Source organism: Oncorhynchus clarkii, chromosome 29 (genome assembly GCF_045791955.1).
Source record: "Oncorhynchus clarkii lewisi isolate Uvic-CL-2024 chromosome 29, UVic_Ocla_1.0, whole genome shotgun sequence".
In the NCBI taxonomy this organism is placed as follows: domain Eukaryota; kingdom Metazoa; phylum Chordata; class Actinopteri; order Salmoniformes; family Salmonidae; genus Oncorhynchus; species Oncorhynchus clarkii.
This window is the reverse complement of record NC_092175.1, coordinates 24,378,112-24,394,230: the sequence shown is the minus strand read 5'-3', so window position 1 is coordinate 24,394,230 and position 16,119 is coordinate 24,378,112. Positions and strand designations below refer to the sequence as shown.

General features: G+C 44.7%; 1 protein-coding gene across 8 annotated transcripts in view; it reads right to left on the bottom strand.

Annotated features, from left to right (window-relative positions):
- LOC139387915 (retinoic acid receptor RXR-alpha-A-like) overlaps nucleotides 1-16,119 on the bottom strand; it is a 140,726-nt gene that overhangs the window by 89,335 nt on the left and 35,272 nt on the right. For 5 of the 8 annotated variants that reach the window (XM_071134285.1, XM_071134286.1, XM_071134278.1 and 2 more), the window contains one exon: nucleotides 11,966-12,166. In XM_071134285.1, the coding sequence (XP_070990386.1) occupies nucleotides 11,966-12,086 (121 nt within the window). In that variant the 5' untranslated portion in view covers nucleotides 12,087-12,166. The remainder of the gene's footprint in view (nucleotides 1-11,965; nucleotides 12,167-16,119) is intronic. The other 3 variants (XM_071134281.1, XM_071134282.1, XM_071134283.1) reach the window with 1 other exon arrangement.

Genomic DNA, 16,119 nt, shown 5'->3' with positions numbered 1-16,119 from the left:
ATCACATCAGACACTTAACATCAAAACAGTATACTGCTTTTAAAAGTCACCTCCCTTTGATGAACAGCAGGTTGAAACTGAATGTAAATTGTGGATGTTTAAAAGACTTACACAACGAAATGGCCAGCACTTTCTAAGGTGATGATTCATTCAACACACCCATATTAGAGCTCATGCATATGTCTATATATGAGCCCCATTTCATTCAGTTCATTATTAATAGGCTGACACATTACCTTTAGCTACAGAATATCTCACCACTGTGAGTTTCCATCTCTCCTGTCTCCAGTGCACAGAGTGGGGTGGAGTGGAATAGGTTTCAGTGTGAAAACATGTTACTATGTTCCCGAACAGATTTAACCTGGTTTCCCAAATGAAGCAGTGGATAGCTGCAGGAACAAGGTTGGAGAGCACATGGCATACTGAGTACTGGGTAGCAGGAACAGGGTTGGAGAGCCCATGGCATACTGAGTACTGGGTAGCAGGAACAGGGTTGGAGAGCCCATGGCATACTGAGTACTGGGTAGCAGGAACAGGGTTGGAGAGCCCATGGCATACTGAGTACTGGGTAGCAGGAACAGGGTTGGAGAGCCCATGGCATACTGAGTACTGGGTAGCAGGAACAGGGTTGGAGAGCCCATGGCATACTGAGTACTGGGTAGCAGGAACAGGGTTGGAGAGCCCATGCATACTGAGCTTGGGTGGAATATCCCCTGTCACACAGCGAGAGGCTGCATGCTCCTCAAACAGTCGATGGTGAGTGGAGTGAAATAACAAACCAGTGGAAAAGCTGACTCCATTCACTATTCCAGTACATACAGATGTCTTGTTTCCCCTGCCCCTGGTCCTGCCCATTTGGTAACGGGCCATTCTAAATCGAAACTCATTTGACATATGAGTAAAGACAAGATTAAAATGAGAATAGTGAGAATATGATCACTTGATGAGAGAGCACCGTGTGCGCCCCGAGGCTAGCTTTCTTTTGCAACATCCTCAAATCGTCAATAGCCTATAGTCACATCATGCAGCCCATAGATGTCTTGATTTCTAAGTCATTCTGAGGTTTGTCTCATTCACAACTAACGTAGCCAAATAACTAAATCTAGTGTATAGGTCCTGTTTCAAAGGATCACGTTTACGCTCAACGTAGCCACTTCATATGCACACTCACTCTGGAATGGGGAAAGGTTTGGTTATTATTTTATTCAGCTAAGTTCAATTATATTCTTCTTACTATAAAATAATGGCACGGGACTTAAATGAACAAGCCTCCATCCTATGGCATGGAGCACAGCCAGATAACATACAGTAGACCAAGTCATATTCTGTTCTCCTGAAATACATTTTCTTCATATCCTGTTTCTTTAAACCTGACTAAAATAAATAACGGATTTATTATGATGGTGTATATTAAATAGATTTATTATACTATTTAAATGTGAATGTTCCAAAGATACACATCAGTGGCTTGTACGCATGGAGGCCTGGAGATGCTAAATGTGTTTATGTTAATTAACGGTCAATTACCGCATGACAACAACCGGCTGACAAAATGTAATGAACGCCACAGCCCTAGCCTGGGTCCAGCCACACTGCTCTGCTCTCTTCCTAGAAGACCAGCAGCCGTTTCCAGACCAGCGCTGTGTCTCAACAAGACATTTCCATTAGCTTCTGTATTACCAGCCCCAGAACCCCCCCCCTCTAAGAGAAGGAGCACGTAGGAGCTACCAACACTTCTCCCCCAGTCCCTCTCACCATCCCACATGGCTGCATTAGCACACTTGAGTGGGCCTGTTGCTGGGCAGGGAGAGACGTGACATCCACATGAGGTCCGCGCTTTGACCCAAACCATCCCCCCCTCCCTCGTTCCCTCTAGCCCAGCTCCCCAGCTTACCCTTGAAGGCGAGAGAGCAAGGCGAGGGGTGGTGCTGTGCTGAGGTGGGTGCAACCAGGGTGGTATGTGTTCCAGTGCTGACCTCCCACTTCATGAGATCGGCTTCGGTGACATTCGGATCAAGCGCTCGCTCCAGCTGCCTCCCCACCTCCCCCTGCCGCAGAGCCAGCTATAATGCCAAGCGAGTCCGATCACTTTAGCATCAAAATAGCGATCGCCCTGCCTCCCCCTTTCTCCCCTCCTGCTCTTCACCCCTGCTCCCCCTCCAGGGACTGAGAGTTGGATAATCGAGGTTCCCGTCATCCTTCACATTCCCAGCAGCGCTGAGGACAGAAGCGACTGTCCATACAGAAAACAGGGAGAGGCACAAAAAGGAAGAAGCTCACAGACCCACTCTAAAGGAGCTCCCCAAGCCACCGCTGACTTACACACAGTCCAGTACACAGACAAGACAGGCACAGATCTAGAGGACACACCAACCATTCCGCAGAAACATTCTGGAATATGCATTCCCAGCTTGCAGTATGGAAGCCTTGTGGAAAGCTTGACAGAAGAATGGGCAATAATAAACATTTCCACACTAGTGGAACTGAGTTCAGCAACTTAATAAAGCAATCTCCTTGTTTCCTATTTGGCTGATTCTCAAAGAGAAAAGAGTTATAGCGGTCAACAGTGTGTTTATGAAACTGAGAGAATGAGAAGGGAAAGGGTTTCTGATACAGAACATTTAGTTATCGCTGGCAAGTCTCCATCCATATTGGACCCAAAGGACTCCGAACTACAGTATGCGCCGAACTACAGTATGCTCCGAACTACAGTATGCTCTGAACTACAGTATGCTCTGAACTACAGTATGCTCTGAACTACAGTATGCTCCGAACTACAGTATGCGCCGAACTACAGTATGCTCTGAACTACAGTATGCTCTGAACTACAGTATGCTCTGAACTACAGTATGCGCCGAACTACAGTATGCTCTGAACTACAGTATGCTCCGAACTACAGTATGCGCCAAACTACAGTATGCTCTGAACTACAGTATGCTCTGAACTACAGTATGCTCCGAACTACAGTATGCTCTGAACTACAGTATGCTCCGAACTACAGTATGCGCCGAACTACAGTATGCTCTGAACTACAGTATGCTCTGAACTACAGTATGCTCCGAACTACAGTATGCTCTGAACTACAGTATGCTCTGAACTACAGTATGCTCCGAACTACAGTATGCTCTGAACTACAGTATGCTCTGAACTACACTCTGAGGTCCAGTTACAGGGAATCCCAGCCAAAAGTGTTCACATTATTTTTCTGTTGTTGTTAACAGTTAAGTAAGCACCTCTAGGAACGACGGCAGTAATTCCAGCACAGAGAGGGAAGCATGCATAGGTCGGGAAGAAAATACAAATCGATAAATAAATCATTTAAATTGGCTTCTTTCTTTAGGCCTGTCCACAATTTGTGACCCCTCCACTGTTAGCTATTCGACATGGCTGGCTTGGATCCCAGTCCAGTCGTGAGCAAATGAGGATGAACAAAAAAGGACCCTGTAACAGATGACATTCCTATATATCACAAACTAAACTATATTTAGTTTCCCCTTTAACCACTGTCCTCAGAAACCAGTTGTTTTCATAGAGGCTAAATATGATTCCTTTTCCTTTATTGACTTCTCAACTCTCTTGGCCAGTACATCATAATTTTCTGGCACTATGGTACACATTCTCTTCCCGGCAACAGTATGTTTGTTCAGGGCTGAATAGTACATCTTAAACTAGCATGGTTAGGTTGACGGGAGGGCAATTCTAAAATGTGGGAGCGACCCACACTGATGCTTTTCTCTCGTCACTCTCGTCCTCCTCATGTTTATCACTGGTTAAAGTTAAGGGAGGTGGATGGCAGTCCACCACTGTGCAGTGTCAACAGAGAGAGCTGCTGTGACAGTCAGAATAGCCTCTCTTCCTTTTAATGTCTTTATCAGGGATGATGAGAGCTAGTCGAACTACACTGGGGGGAGAGCGGCTAGCACTGAGCACGGCTCAGATATCTGGGTTAACATGCACATATTCATTAATATTCATGGCATTTATTAGATTACCCGTATATTTCTGAGGAGTACTCAGAGTGCCCCTGCTGTGATTAACATACTGTACTGCATTAAGCAACATGGGGCCGCAAGAATGAGAACTTGCTTATTCATGTTTAATGGAAGATAGAAGAAAAGACTGTTTTTCAGATGCAGCCTTGGTACAGTGAACATCTGACTTCAGGGTTGGGGTCAAACCCATACGGATTTGGAATATGTGGCAAAACATCTCTGTGAACAGCACTGGGATTTAATACTCGCATTCGATCTCAGATTCTTGCATTGAATGTGAGTTTAGCGAGGCATTCTGATCCCAACAGTCTTACAGTGATAATCATTCAAGTAAAAACATAATTCTGCCTCTCTGAGGTATATGATGAGGTGTGAACCTATGGCTATCCCTCCCTCCCTCCCTCCTACGGTTTGAGCTGTAACAATGAGATAGCATTTCAGTGTGATGGTGCTCTGCAGGGATTATGGGCTCAGAGAGTTATTAAAGGCTTAGTGGCTGTGATTTCTCCTGGCCCACTATGGATGGCTGCAGTCACTCTGTGCCAAGCGGAAGGTCCCTGGCGTTCTAGCTACATCAGCCCTGCCCAACCTGCTGGCACACGGCTCCCTTTCCTTGGGAAGGTGTCAAAGGCAGGTGCAATGTCTCCCCATTCCTCTACTCCCTCTCCAACACCCATCAGTTCTGAGATATGATAATCACACACATGTACACATACAAGATAATCACACACATGTACACATCCAATATAATCACACACATGTACACATGCAAACACAAATCATGTATTCATTCAGGTCAAGAGTCATATGACCCTGTAGACATTGAAAAGCCACACACATAACTTACCATTCACAACATAGCTTTAAATCAAACCCATCTTTACATCAGAAGTTGATTTATGTGTTTCCCATGAGACCAATGCAGAGATTTATGGATTGTGGCCTGAAACTGAGCTGCTTTCAATTAGCTGGCGGATTGCTCCACAATTAGTCTGACGATTCAGAACAATAGAATGGAATTAATCAGGCAAGAATTTAGGCCTTTGCCATTGTTCTCAATCTTCCCATGTTTACGTCCTGTATAGAGCTACAGAACAGGGATTCAAATCTAGCCATGAGGATGTTATACGGTTTGGACATTTCCCTTCATCCCTTTTTCATCCCCAAAAAGTCCAACTGATTCAGACGTATGGAATTTGTAAATCATTGCAGAACAGGGTGGAGGGAGGTGGCTGTATATGTTAGGCCTAAAGCCAGTATCTAGTGAGTACAATATGAATCCAAACATCCAATTAGCTCAGACTGTTAGCAGAGCTTATCCCAGAGGTGACAGGCCCCAGACCACACACTGAACATACCAAGATATTCAACTGCTCTTACTGGACACAAACAACTGTTAGGCTATTTTATTTTCTGGTGGGATCAGCATCCAGAAATGCTGTGATAGACACAATTTGTTATTTGACTATTATAGACTGTGTCTGTGTGGTGGTTGTGTATGCAGGGGCCTGTAATCGGCAGCTTGGTGCTCTGGCGCCTCTGGCTCCTGACCCAGCAGGAAGCAGCCAGGGAGTGCACGGACTCCAGCCAGCCAATTAGAGAGCAGCGAGCATGGAGCATGCTGGGCCTAACAAGCTCCCTCTCCTCGACCTCCCTCACCTCTGTGGGACCCCGCTCGGGAAATACGAGGCGCTGGGAGCCACTGGAACGTCCCCCAGCACGCAGATCCCGCTGTGTGACCACAAGGTCTACAAACACATGCTGCCTGGAGTCCCATCACTTTTGACCGTTTTTACTCCCGACTGCCTGAGCCCAGCGCTGCTCAAGCTCTGCTGAGCCTCTCTCTCACAAACAATACACACATAACACACACCACAGGAGGCTGGTGGCACCTTAATTGGGGAGGAAGGGCTTGTGGTAATGGATGGAGTGGAATACGTGGAATGGTATCAAATACACATGGTTTCCATGGTTTCCATGTGTTTGATGCCATGCCATTAGCTCCGTTCCAGACAGTATTATGAGCCGTCCTCCCCTCAGCAGCCTCCACTTATACACACAAGCACACACGCACACTCTCTGACACACGCACAGTGCACACACAGTGCACACACAGTGCACACACAGTCAGGAGGTTGCTAGATGTGCGTGTTCAGTTCTCCTCAGTGGTTCCTCGCAGTTTACTCTGGCTCAGCTCTATGTCTTCTTTCCAAGTCCTGCAGAATAGTAAATGGGATCCAAATGAATTGGCAGGATTTACGAGGCAGTGAGATAATTCTGAGACTGGGTAATGAGGTCAGCTACAGACTGTGGTGAGAGCTAATAGGGCTTGGCTTAAGGCCTAATTATTGCTTGTTTAACCAAAGCGACATCAGAGTGGTCAATCAAAGACTAAGCGCACACCTGGAGGCCACTCCCACTCAGAGTGGACTGTGAGAGTCAGTAAAGAGAGGGAGAGGGAGTGACCCAGACAGAGGTAGTGATATGGTTTTTGTATGTATTTGTATTCCTTAAGGATCCCCATTAGCTGTTGCCAAGGCAGCAGCTAATCTTCCTGGGGTCCAGTCGAAATTAGGGCAGTTATACAATTTTAAAAACATTACAAGATTACATTCACAGATTTCACAACACACTAAGTGTGTGCCCTCAGGTCCCTACTCCACCACTACCACATATCTACAACACACAATCCATGTGTACGTGTGTGTATAGTGCGTATGTTATCGTGTGTTTGTATGCATGTGTCTGTGTCTATGTTTGTGTTGCTTCACAGTCCCCACTGTTCCATAAGGTGTATTTTTATCTGTTTTTTTCAATCTGATTTTACTGCTGCATCAGTTACCTGATGTGGAATGGAGTTCCATGTAGTCATGGCTCTATGTAGTACTGTGCATCTCCCATAGTCTGTTCTGGACTTCGGGACTGTGAAGAGACCTCTGGTGGCATCTCTTGTGGGTATGCATGGGTGTCTGAGCTGTGTGCCACTAGTTCAAACAGACAGCTTGGTGCATTCAACATGTCAATACTGCTCAAATACAAGTAGTGATTAAGTCAATCTCTCCTCCACTTTGAGCCAGGAGAGACTGACATCCATATTATTCATGTTAGCTTTTTGTGTACATCCAAGGGCCAGCTGTGTTGCCCTGATCTGAGCCAATTGCAATTGTCCTTGTGGCCACACGACTGAACAATAGTCCAGCGACACAACTAGAGCCTGTAGGACCTGCCTTGTTGATAGCGCTGTTGAGAAGGTTGAGCAGCGCTTTATTATGGACAGACTTCTCCCCATCTTAGCTACTGTTGAATCAATATGTTTGGACCATGACAGTTTACAATCCAGGGTTACTCCAAGCAGTTAGTCACCTCAACTTCTCAAGCTCAATTTCCACATTATTTATTACAAGATTTAGTTGAGGTTTGGTGCTTAGTTAATGATCATTTTGTTTTGGTTGAAATGCACCATAATCCCAAAACTACACCCATATACTACCCACTCTAATAAAATAAAAAAGGAGCCAGCAATCCTATACTCCAACACTTCAACCCCTCTTCTCCTTCCTCGTCCTCGTCCTTCTCTATGTCCTGTAATTTGGTCTCTCCAAAAACGGGACATATGTGAGTTCAGTGCTGGCAATCAGGAGGCTGAGTTCATCAGGAAGAAATTAGCCAGCCGCTCGGCAGGGCTCTCTCCCATTGGCTAGTCACACGGCCCGCTCCGTTTGAGGGCACCCCAGACATTCCTGCGGATAATCTTTTCCATTCCTCCGCTCAGCTCCGCGAGGACAGACCAAATCACTGCACAAGGCCTGCATTGTGAGGGCCTTTCAAAAAGCCCTGTTTTAAAGCTCTCTTGTAGTCTCACTTCACATAACACATTGCCCAAACCCCTTTTTTTCCTCTCAGCTTTTTTGGGGGGTCTCTTTAAAAATAAATAACAAAATGATTGCTTTTAAAATGATCTCTGGAAAAGAAAAAAGCCCTGAATACTGTTTCTCACGGTCTCTTTCCAGTAAGGGTTTGTTTTTGAAAACTCAAAACAATGTGAAACCCCTGAAACCAGAGCGTGGCCACATCACTGTGCTGCCGGGAGTTCAGGACATCATCGCTGGAGTCGACTCCCCGGGCGAGGCCAACCAACCTTCCCAGAATCCTCTGCTACGTCTTCACTCAGCCCCCCTTGTCCTCCACAGCAGCTTGTCATTGTGGCTAAGGCCGGGAGGCCGAGGGACAGGATTAGAGGACAATCACACCGATGTGCGGACGGGCTAGGATGGGTGTGTGTGCTGGATGTGGTGATGAGAGATTTACAGAAACACATTCCATAATTAGATCCATGATTATGACTCTGGGTATAAAGGACCGACTCTAGCTAGGCTGTACATACTACTGATCCTCTCTGTGACTAAAACCACAATGCTGCTTTCACAGTCTCTCTCTCTCTCTCTCTCTCTCTCTCTCTCTCTGCTCTGAGCAGCTAGGCCAGGGAACACCACTGAACTTGCAAAATAGCGAAACACTTAAAAGATAAGAAAACACAATCTGACCGTCTCGCACATTCCCGTCACGTCACTTGTCAGTAACGTTCCGTCAATTTCTTTTAGTAACTGAGCAAATATTAGGTCTGCTGAGGCTGTATCTGCTTTAAGTTGCAGTTTTAACAGTGGCCAAGTAGGCTACTGTGCCTAATTCATAATAACGTAGGCCTACCAGAGTGGTCAACCATCAAAAACAATGGAGAAAATGCATCCCATAACTTATTAACATTGAAATAGCTGTTCTATCATTCAGCCGACAGTAGTAGTGTGGTATTCAAGGTAGGCCTACATACCATGGGATTTCTGAAAAAAACCTGCAGGGCCTTCTGACAAGGTGACTGAAAATTTTGTGTTGTTTGCTGCAAGAAACCACTTTTCAAAATAAAATGCATTATTATTCCCATACCCTTATTACAGAGAATCAGACAAATGATGCTACCCTCTGGCTATTGGCTACTTAGCTTATTCAAGCCTGTATCAAAATACAACACTGCCCCTTTAAGACAAAAAAAGCTCTGGCTTTTCATCATGTCTAGAATTGTACACTTGTTGTGCTCTTGTAGGAAACAACCACTCCCCCATTGCTGACTACAAATGATCTATAACTGGGCTAATAACTCTTTAACTAGCAAAGGATATGAACAAAATGTGCACACGTGCCTACGTTCAACTCTGGCTTTGATCTCAAAACAAGCGCATCTACTTACGACCACTCATGCTGCAAACAGTCCAGTTAACAGTAAACGGCACAGATCCATATGTGGCAATGGTCTATTTGCATATAGGCCTACTGCAGCTCTGATTGGTTATGCCGCACCGGTCTGTGTCATGTGTGTCAATGCAATAGAATCCTTCTCTGATGCTTTCCTCCTACAACATCTCGTGCATAATTGGTTTTGTTTCGGTATGCGGCATTGAAAGTGGCTAAAATTGACTTGATTCCATCACGATTGCCACAGTAATGGACACGTTGATAGTGTTAACTAACGGGGAAAACTCGAGAGAGAGAGAGAGAGAGAGAGAGAGAGAGAGAGAGAGAGAGAGAGAGAGAGAGAGAGAGAGAGAGAGAGAGAGAGAGAGAGAGAGTTGAGTGAAGTTCTATCTCGTTTGTCTCTTCCTGTGATATTTCTTCTACGCAGTAGTCCTGGGAGAGCTGCCCGGCAGCGCGCAGTTCAGAGGGAACATTACTAAATCAACCCAGGCAAAGATAACTATTTAATGTGGTCGTGGCTTGAAATAAGGAAAAAGTTAAAGTAGAAACATTGACCTTTGACACAGTTCTATACAGTAACAGTAACCACTTATAGAGTTGGTGTGCTAGAAAAATATTGAATTGCACAGGAAACGTGCCCACCATCACTGGGTTCTGACAGTCCAAAATGTGCCCATCAATCACACCAGCCCTGCAACACACAACCATGAGGGAGAACAAACTTACTGTGTCTCCACCTCACAGATCGTGCTGAGACGTGTCCATGAAAAAGTATGTGTGGGGGAGAGAGAGATACAGAGAGGGTAGTGGGTTCTTGTTCTGCCTGGCTAAAGCTTTTCTACGGTCCCTTTTGTTCAATATTGTTCTATTGTCAGACCCTTTGAATACACACGGCCCCCTTCATTCACATGTTCTGCATTGACAGTTGCAAGTGTAAGGTGGTCTAGGTCAGGGGTTCCCAAACCTTTTCACTCAGGCCCCCCTTTCAGCATGTTCAAGCACTGTCCATGACAAACTATGGTACTGGTACTCCCTGTATATAGCTCCACATTGGTCTGGTACTGGTACTCCCTGTATATAGCTCCACATTGGTCTGGTACTGGTACTCCCTGTATATAGCTCCACACTACTTCCTGTATTTAGCTCCACATTGGTCTGGTACTGGTACTCCCTGTATATAGCTCCACATTGATCTGGTACTGGTACTCCCTGTATATAGCTCCACATTGGTCTGGTACTGGTACTCCCTGTATATAGCTCCACATTGGTCTGGTACTGGTACTTCCTGTATTTAGCTCCACATTGGTCTGGTACTGGTACTCCCTGTATATAGCTCCACATTGGTCTGGTACTGGTACTCCCTGTATATAGCTCCACATTGGTCTGGTACTGGTACTCCCTGTATATAGCTCCACATTGGTCTGGTACTCCCTGTATATAGCTCCACATTGGTCTGGTACTGGTACTCACTGTATATAGCTCCACATTGGTCTGGTACTGGTACTCCCTGTATATAGCTCCACATTGATCTGGTACTGGTACTTCCTGTATATATCTCCACATTGATCTGGTACTGGTACTTCCTGTATATATCTCCACATTGATCTGGTACTAGTACTTCCTGTATATAGCTCCACATTGATCTGGTACTGGTACTTCCTGTATATAGCTCCACATTGATCTGGTACTAGTACTTCCTGTATATAGCTCCACATTGATCTGGTACTAGTACTTCCTGTATATAGCTCCACATTGATCTGGTACTGGTACTTCCTGTATATAGCTCCACATTGATCTGGTACTGGTACTTCCTGTATATAGCTCCATTCTTGTGTATTTTATTATTCTTGTCTTACTATTTTTTAAACTCTGCATTGTTGAGAAGGGCTGATAAACAAGCATTTCACGATAAAGTCTACACCAGTTGTATTCGGCGCATGTGACAAATTCGATTTTCAAAACAACCTTTCAAAGTTGTGAAGCTAAAACATGGCTTTGTCTGTGAAGTTCCACATAGAACAAAATCACACTAATGTACCACTCTTCTCTCCTGTAAATTCATCCAAGGTGCCACTGTTTGGGTGTTGTCGTCTCGTCGCCTTTGTCCGAGGCATGTTCCCCTCACATGACATGGGTGTTAAGTTACAACAAGCACTCAGTCACAAGTCTTCCTCTCCCAGCCAATGAAGACACCAGCAGGGCAGGCACACGTACAGCAACAACACAGCAAAAGCACAGTACAGTCCCTCAATCCCCACATACCAGAGGGTCAGGTTCAGAATGCACTGCTACGCTGACCTCACCTGACCCGGCTGCCCTAGCAGAGAAAACGGAGGTGATGAGAGCAGAGGCCTGTCTCATAGCACCACTGTTAACATGTCCATCACCGGGCCTCCACGTGCAAAGAATACATGAATCATCAGGCTGACTGACTGACTGGCTGAACCCTGCATGGAAACAACCTTTCTGGCTCTGACAGCTCTACACCTCAGGGTGGGTGTGTGTGTGTAGCTATGGAACGGAACAAGCAACATCTTGCATTGTGGATATACTGCTTTGGCATGGCATGTTCAGACATTCAAATTTGATACACTAAATGCTCCTACTACCAGGAATTGTATGTTTATCTCACCAAATAAAACAATTTATACAGTATGTAAAATTGTACTGTATAATACACTGTAACTATATACTATTTCTATCCATTGGCAAATCTTAGCTCATACTTATTTGATACAGGTGTCTTCCCAGGTGCGGAGTCTGCCATGACGGGGAAGATGGCGAGGGGATGTGGAGATGGCGTTGAGTGTTACCTGTAGATATCCGGGGGTGGTGTAGGTGACACATGCCAGTGAAACAGGAGCAGGCCTCCCCCGAGCGTCCTCGCTGGGGGGGCGGAGCCAGCGAGCACTGGGGCTTCAGGAACCCTGCAGAGGGAGGGAGAGGGAAGGAGAGAGGGAGTCTGTTAGAACAGCCAGACAGGATGATGACGATACATTGTTTTGACATTAACAGAGAGAAAGCTGAGATGAGGGTTGCTGGTACTGAACATGGTGAAGGGTGCTATCTGGATAGGCCTGTCGATACAGATTACAAGTTGCCCTTTATGGTAACAGAGAGGGGATGAGGGAAGATTTTAAGGATCTCTGCTGTACCCGTCATCTCTGACCGGCCTCCCTCCCACCAGCAGGTTACACATCCATCTCCCCTGTCACATGGAGACCCAGCAACCTCTCACATTTAGAGCACTGTGTCTCTGTGACCCTCTAACCCAGAAGATGAGGATAGCTCAGAGCTCCATGTCAGCTTCATGGCCATGCCCAGGGTCAGGTGACCAGGAGCGGCAACCGCCCGCGTGAGGCTGGTTAGGAGGCTAGGCAGGGGTGGAGAGGTATGGAGCTGGGGCTAGGAAATCTGTGTGGGCAAAATGCCAAATGGCAGGGATGCCTGGAGGGTCTGGGGTGGGGGCATCTTGCTGTCTGTCTCCGAGGTCACCAGGGTCAGACTCAATAGGGAAGTCATTATCTCGCACAATGGGTGACTGAATGTTCTGTACCCCCGCTAGTCCGGCCATTCCCATTTCATTCCACACCATCCTGTATATGTCTACACATGACATGATGAGTTGAACAGAAAAAGAAGTAGGTAGGCGAGACAGAAAACCCGTAGAGATAGTATATCGACAGTGTCAAAACAACCAATATCAACTGAAAGCCCCATCACAGTCAGTACATCAACCAGAGCTCAGTTTCTGACCTTTGAAATCCACTTTGACCCAATGAATAGCATCAGAAAAGGCACGTATTTCTGTGACTGACATGGCAGGCTTGGCAGCCTCTAGAGAAAAAAGTCAGTCAGTGGAGGATTTACCAAGCCTTTATCGACTGGAAGGAGTTCATGAGAATCTCATTGGCATCATCAGAGCTCCTCAAATCCTGACTTTATTATTTTCTTCATGAGGACCATTAGATTTTCAGCAGATATTAAGAGCGTTGGTCAGAGAAGCCCCCCCTGCTCTGCTCTGTTCTGTTCTGTTCTGTTCTGTTCTGCTCTGCTCTGTTCCGAGCCCAATATAGCTCCTTTATTTGGTCCATGAAAAACATGTCACTCCAGATGAACTCATCCAATGACATTTAAAACAGGCACAGTGATATTGAATTAGTTCCCCATGATAAGCCATCTGGGATGTTGACGCTTTGGTCAGGAGTGTGTGTGTAGTGTGTGTGAGTGCGCTTGCATGTGTGTGGGTTGCTGCATGCATGTGTGTGTGTGTGTGTGTGTGTGTGTGTGTGTGTGTGTGTGTGTGTGTGTGTGTGTGTGTGTGTGTGTGTGTGTGTGTGTGTGTGTGTGTGTGTGTGTGTGTGCATTACTGTGTGCATGCATGCTTGTGTATGTTCTAAGGAGAGGGGTGGGCTGTGCCTGTCAAGCACATTCCTCAGCCATTTGATTAGAATAATAGAATAATCCAAATGCCAGCGATGCATATGGAGCACCAAGCGCAGACCTGTATACACAAACGCAGACAAGCTGAGATCCTCTTAAACAGGCTCAATTAGAGACATGGCCGATTAATTAGGGCCGATTTCAAGTTTTCATAACAATCGGTAATCTGCCTTTTTGGAAGCCGATTATGGCCGATTACATTGCAATTCCCGAAGAGACTGCGTGGCAGGCTGAGTGTAGCATCAAAAGGACCTTATGGCTGCAAGGAGCCAAGGTAAGTTTCTAGCTAGCATTAAACTTATCTTATAAAAAACAATCAATCTTCACATAGTCACTAGTTAACTACACATGGTTGATGATATTACTAGGTTAACTAGCTTGTTCTGCGTTGCATAACAAGTGTTTATCATCGAATCACAGCCTATTTCAACTTGATGATTTAACAAAAGCTAATTCGCGAAAAAAGCACAATTGTTGCTATAATGTAGCTAACCATAAACATCAATGCCTTTCTTTAAAATCAATACACAAGTATATATTTTTAAACCTGCATATGTAGTTAAAATAAATTAATGTTAACAGGCAATATTAACTATGGAAATTGTGTCACTTCTCTTGCGTTCCGTGCAAGCACAGGTAGGGTATATGCAGCAGTTTGGGCCGTCTGGCTCGTTGCAAACTGTTGAAAGGCCATTTATTCCTAACAAAGACCGTAATTCATTTGCCATAATTTTACATAATTATGACATAACATTGAAGGTTGTGCAATGTAACAGCAATATTTAGACTTATGGATGCCACCCGTTTGACAAAATATGGAACGGTTCCGTATTTCACTGAAAGAATAAACGTTTTGTTTTCGAAATGAGAGTTTCCGGATTTGACCATATTAATGACCAAAGCCTCGTATTTCTGTATGTTTATTATATTAGAATTAAGTCTATGATTTGATATTTGATAGAACTGTCTGACTGAGCGGTGGTAGGCAGCAGCAGGCTCGTAAGCATTCATTTAAACAGCAGCTCTTAGCAATGTGGGATGCACAGCGCTGTTTATGACTTCAAGCCTATCAACTCCCGAGATTACGCTGGCAATACTAAAGTGCCTATAAAAACATCCAATAGTCAAAGGTATATGAAATACAAATGGCATAGAGAGAAATAGTCATATAATTCCTATAATAACTACAACCTAAAACTTCTTACCTGGGAATATTGAACACTCATGTTAAAAGGAACCACCAGCTTTCATATGTTCTCATGTTCTGAGCAAGGAACTTAAACGTTAGCTTTTTTACATGGCACATATTACACTTTTTACTTTCTTTTCCAGCACTATATTTTTGCATTATAAGTTAAAATAAGTGTTCATTGTTCATTCAGTATTGTTGTAATTGTCATTTATTACAACTATATATATAAAAATCGCCGATTAATCGGTATCGGCTTTTTTTGGTCCTCCAATAATCGGTAACGGTATCGGCATTGAAAAATAAGAATCGGTCGACCTCTAGTCTCATTTAAATAAAACAGACATGAAGACTGCTCACTTACTGCTCACTTAGAAGCAGAATTTGTTTTGAAGAATAAACATGTTTGAAAGGAGACGAAGTTGATATGTCACCCTGTTTGTCTGATACTTTCACTGTTGTCACATTCTAAAGGTATTAGCAAGAAGTATAACAAACTTTTTCGCCCACATTAAAATGAAGTTCGGGTTGTTTGGGACACATAATCTGTATAAATGTATACATTTTAATGCTCAGTAAAATGGTTCTGCAAGTAAACTAAGACCACACATAGATGGTCCATCAAATCTACCCCACCACACTTTCCCTGTCTCCTCTGAGAGCACAGCAGCAGCAAAATCCTGGTTGGACAATGACACATGCCATAGGGCTCCGAGCCATGTCACTGAACATTACCAAGTTAGCATATGAGCTAAGGCTCCCAGTCAAGTTCGACTTTTCCAAAATCAGGTGTAAACCAAGTAGACAGGGGCCAAAAACAACACTCCGCTAGCCATCCACTGGAATAATCTTCCCACGGGACACAGTAAAGCTACAGTATGTCATTCAAATGCTGGGAATGTTACCTAAAGCTGGAACCGTGGGAGACAGAGGACTGGAGTGTGAAGAGAATCAGATAATATGTGAGGGGGAACATTGTTCCTTGTAGTTTCATTGAGCAAATGAGATGTTCCTCTGATAGAAACAGAACACAAATTCATTCAGTGTCATTTTCACCGTCAGGTCAAAAGTAGAGGCGACAAGACCCTACCTAATCAACTCTTGCATTAACCTGAAATGTGACCCTGCACATTACTTTCATTGTTTTTGAGAAACAGCATAGAGCTGATATGCCATTTCAGACGTTCAGGGAGTGTCACATCAACTAGATGCATTTATTTTTCTTGATGACTACAAAAACATTTGGGG